General features: G+C 39.5%; 1 protein-coding gene across 1 annotated transcript in view; it reads right to left on the reverse strand.

The window, feature by feature from the left end:
• Positions 1–363: 363 nt before the first annotated feature.
• LOC101857894 (sulfotransferase 1C4-like) overlaps positions 364–4,575 on the reverse strand; it is a 10,450-nt gene continuing 6,238 nt past the window's right edge. Inside the window, exons 2-3 of the mRNA XM_005104757.3 lie at positions 3,294–3,471; positions 364–559 (exon numbers count right to left, since the gene is read on the reverse strand). Coding sequence (XP_005104814.2) covers positions 438–559; positions 3,294–3,471 — 300 coding nt within the window. The 3' untranslated portion in view covers positions 364–437. The remainder of the gene's footprint in view (positions 560–3,293; positions 3,472–4,575) is intronic.

Genomic DNA, 4,575 nt, shown 5'->3' on the forward strand with positions numbered 1-4,575 from the left:
TACACAATAGTGTAAAATAATATATAACATTATAGATAAATTAACTTTGCAAAAGGTGCTTCTTTATTACAATTATTCGCACTTTTGCATTGTGCACGGATTTTCAGGTTATACAAATACAATGGTTTATTTTGTTTTACACTATTTTCTAACCGATGGTGATTACAACAATGCAATACTTTGAATGCTACAGCCACAACAGCAACCACAACAACAGCAAAAATAACAACAATAACAACAACAACAAAATCATCACCAACTACAGCAACAACAGCAACAGCAACAACAAAAACAAAAACTACAACAACAACAATAACAACAACAACAACAACAACGAAAACAAAAACAAAAATAACAACAAAAAACCCCTCAAAAAACCAACAACGGCGGCAGCAACGACAACAATAGCAACCTTTACAACAACAACTACACGTAAGCTATTTGCTTTTCAGGTCATAAAGGAAGGGTATGTCGAATCCGGCCATTTTGTGAGAGTAGACCTTGTCAAAATCCTCGTCTTGCTGCACTGTGAACTGGGACTTCCAATCTCCCACTGTGCCTGGGGAGTTAGTTTTAGTTTTAGTAAGAGTTTTACGGCACTTTCAGCACAAACCGGTCACAATGACATTAATCGAGCCGAAGGCTAGAGATGTTAAGATAGCTGTACCTAGAAATGAAGGAGGGCAGATAAGGACGATTGGATAGATGTTCGATATGAAAGGAGCAGTAAACTTACCAAAGAAACTCTACTATGTACACGTATCGTAGAAAAATTGTCATTGAACCCCCCCCCCCAACTCTTTTCAATATTGTTTTGGTCCATTTTTTTCTCTGAATTAATCTTCTCCTAGAATAGATATGTGATGAGGTATGACCAGGACAACATTTCTTTGTAGTTGTTATTTTTTGTGTGTTTTTTTCCTTCTCCTCGAGCATCCACTGAGCGGAGTAATGAATGGCGAAACATGGTCGCTGATGTCTGTCTGATATTTGTGGTTGATGATGATGATGATGATGATGATGATGATGATGATGATGATGATGATGATGGTGGTGATAATGATGATGATGAGGATGATGATGATGGTGACGATGGTGATGATGATGATCCTTCTGTTTGTTGTCAATTGCAAATATTTTATTTAGCGTTCTGTTGGACAACTGTAAAGACTGAAGGCGTGACAGGCACCAATAAAATCACAGCACGTTTTTTTTCTTCTGAAATTGAGATTGTCTAGGTGTATTGCCTTTGCAACGCTGTAAGGTTATTTAAAAGGTGGGACCTCCGAATTTAACGTCCATCTCCGAATAAAAACCCAAAGTTTTACGGAGTGAGGTTGTTTCAGCGCGTAAACCATGTCGCATTTACTCATGCCCTGTCTTGTTTTGTGTATGCGTGAGTGCATCTAACTTCTGTAACATCAACTAACATTGTAAACTACAGAGACAAACTTTTCTAGTGAGATGAATAAAGATTGCTATGTCGTTGTCATTGTCAAATAAGAAATTTTGTGTAAAGTGCCATTACCAAGGACACAATGTCGGACTCCTGATTATGTTAAACCCATGACCTTTCGGTAAAGAACCCAACAGACTAACCTCTATCTAGTGCACCAATGCTACCCCCTGGTTCCTGTTTTTGGGAGAAATAATTGCAGCCCCCCCACCCCCACCCTCACACACATACTCACATTTCAATGCAATCTTACAGATTTCCTCACAAGACTGTCTTGACGTTGGTCTCCAATAGTGCTCATCATCTATTGGACTGCGCTGGTTTTTTACCCCCCCAAAGCACTCAGTGTACCATAGCTCCCTCCTCCCTCTTGTACTGTGTATTTACTTGGATGATGTTACTGCCATGAGCGCTAGCACTGTAGTATTAACTAGTGGCGTCCAAAAGAAACTTAAAAATGTAATTACCCAATCATCGTGTTAAAGCCTTGCACTATCCACTCATGTAGCATACCAATTTAAACTCAATAAATTCTGCTTCATACGACACATTGCTATTTTTTGCAAGAGACGCCTGAGATATGATCACTCAAAATTAACCTTTAAAAATCAGGCTTGGCAAAATTGTGCGAAATCAGAGAAACGCAAAAGTGTGTTTGCAGGTATATTGAGGTGCATGAACATTGGTGGAATGGACATGTATTGGATATCAATTAAAGGAGAACATTATTGTCTTTGCAATGACCCGCATCTTCTGGTGATATTTTCAGGTTGGAGAACAGAGTAGCTATTTGCATTAAGGTTGTTTTTGTTTAGGAGGTATTGGTTTCGTGTTCTGCGCGATACCATTTTTGCACATGTTAGTTAGATTTTGGACATAATCATCTGTCAGTGATGAACAGAGACTACGAAACTTCCCTGGATTTGGGTGGGTTGGGGTGGAATTAATACAATCGTCCTCATGAAAACCACCGGATGGTGCGGTTTATTGGACTACATCGTGCAAGTGCTGGAACGTCAAGTTTTACCCTGATTTTCGTCATGGTGTCATTTGAGTAGACACCTCTATGCATAGCAAAGAACTTTCGTACAGATGACACTAGATAATTCTTGGAAAACCAAATCAAATCAAAGTTGGAGTGGTCACCAGTAAATGGCCCCGATATGAATCCAACAGGCATGTGCAAGTGAAGCCCCCATGAAACAGCAGCTGAAGAAAAGCGACTTTGCTCCCAATTCAGTCTCCTTTTTTACAACTCTCTGTGATATTTGGGATGAAACACCACAAATAATAAAGTCCAAAATTTAACAGAGTAGATGACCAAAGGGATCGAGCACTGCACAAAACTAATGGCTCCTAAGCAAAATAACACTGAGCACATTTAATATAAACTCCAAATTTTGCATGGTATTTGTGATTGCTCTTTTTTTTCGTAATGTTTGAAATTTTGTGACAAGATATAAAAATGTTTATTGCAATACAAAATTCCCCATTCATTGAATATGTAATGTATGTCCATTCTATCAACATTGATGCTCTTCAACTTCAATGCACGAGCGAACACATTTTTACGTTTCTTTGATTTCGCACGATATTTTGCAAAGCCTGATTTTTTAAAGGTCAATTTTTAGTGACTATATCTCGGGCATCGTTTAACATAGATGCACTATTAATGTGTTAGATGATGCAGAATTTATTTAGCTGTAAATTGGTACGCTGCATGGGTGGGTAATGAGAGGCTTTAACACGATGATTTGTTGATTACATTTTCAAGTTTTTTTTGGACGCCACGATATAACCTCTTTGAATTAAGGTCAGAAATGAAGTGACGAGTTACCTTTCCTGAGCAATGGCGAGACAGAGCTGTCTATTGAGTAGACGTCCAGGTGGTTAGTCATGGGGTTTGATTTCATCTCCTGGAAGCTACAGTGGTTGGCGATGCTGGACAGTGTGACGTCATCGAGGTTTGTCTTACCCAGGAATTGAGCCAGTTGTTTGATCTCAGCCAGAGGGTCCTGGTGGGACAAGAATATGATTTTTTCTTTAAGATGTAGATGATTTTACTCCCCCCCTCAACCCCCCCTCGAAACACTTTAGATCGTTTAGGAGGCAGGCTTCCGACCCTGCTAGTCTGGCCTGACCAACCTGATCCATGAGGGATAGATACAATATTATTATATCAACAGAAAGACCGATATACTTGATGAAAATCTTAGGAATCTAACTCGGGTCTCCTGCAAGCGCCAGAACCTGAACCACAGACGCTGTTCAAGATGAAGGGAATGACCACCCAGCTGATGAGTGGGCTTGCACATAAAGAGCACTCCGTTCGTTCAGTTGGTATCATGCAGCACAACATAACAGGTGGCCATGGTTCGAATCCCTGACTGAACGTTCTCGAACTCTGGTCGTCTTGTAGAGTTTTGCGAAACCATTAAGAAAATTAGTTTGGCTCGATCTTATTGGCGATAGACGTTAACTCTTATAGATCTAGTAGGCAAAAGGTTCCACAATTTTACGCACCCATGCGTTTAGGGTGTTACCTTAAAACGGCCATAGTTCTGTCAAATATAATAATATGTGGATTTGTTTCTTGTTGTTTTTGTTTTTGTGTCTTGGTTGTTTTTTTACTCTCAAACTGTTCGTAATTGGGCTGAAAATCATATTGTAGGTGAAAATGTAATAGTATACATAGCACAGGAGCAGGTGTAGCTCTTGGGGACGACGAAAGCGCTATCCTCACAACGATCCTTACGTGGCGACCCAGAATCAAAGAGTTAAATTCTAAGGTCCTTAATAGTGTTGGTAGAGGCGTGAGACCCATACATTTACTTAAGCAAATGAAGTTAAACTCAGGGAAGCCACACCCCCACACCACTTTAGGAAAGTGAGAGAAGCTGCTATCTACCGCGAATTGTTGTGATTCTGACCATGACAAGTTACTTACCGTTATTTTCATTACTCTCTATTATCATGTTAGCAAAAGCAAAGTCTGTTATTATTTTCTCTTCCTTATTGGGTGTCAAGGGTCAACAGAAGTTGATAATGAAGGTAATGTACTACTACCACTACTATTACTACTACTACTACTACTACTACTACTACTACTACTACTACTA

The sequence above is a fragment of the Aplysia californica genome, unplaced genomic scaffold, assembly GCF_000002075.1.
Source record: "Aplysia californica isolate F4 #8 unplaced genomic scaffold, AplCal3.0 scaffold00434, whole genome shotgun sequence".
Lineage (NCBI taxonomy): Eukaryota > Metazoa > Mollusca > Gastropoda > Aplysiida > Aplysiidae > Aplysia > Aplysia californica.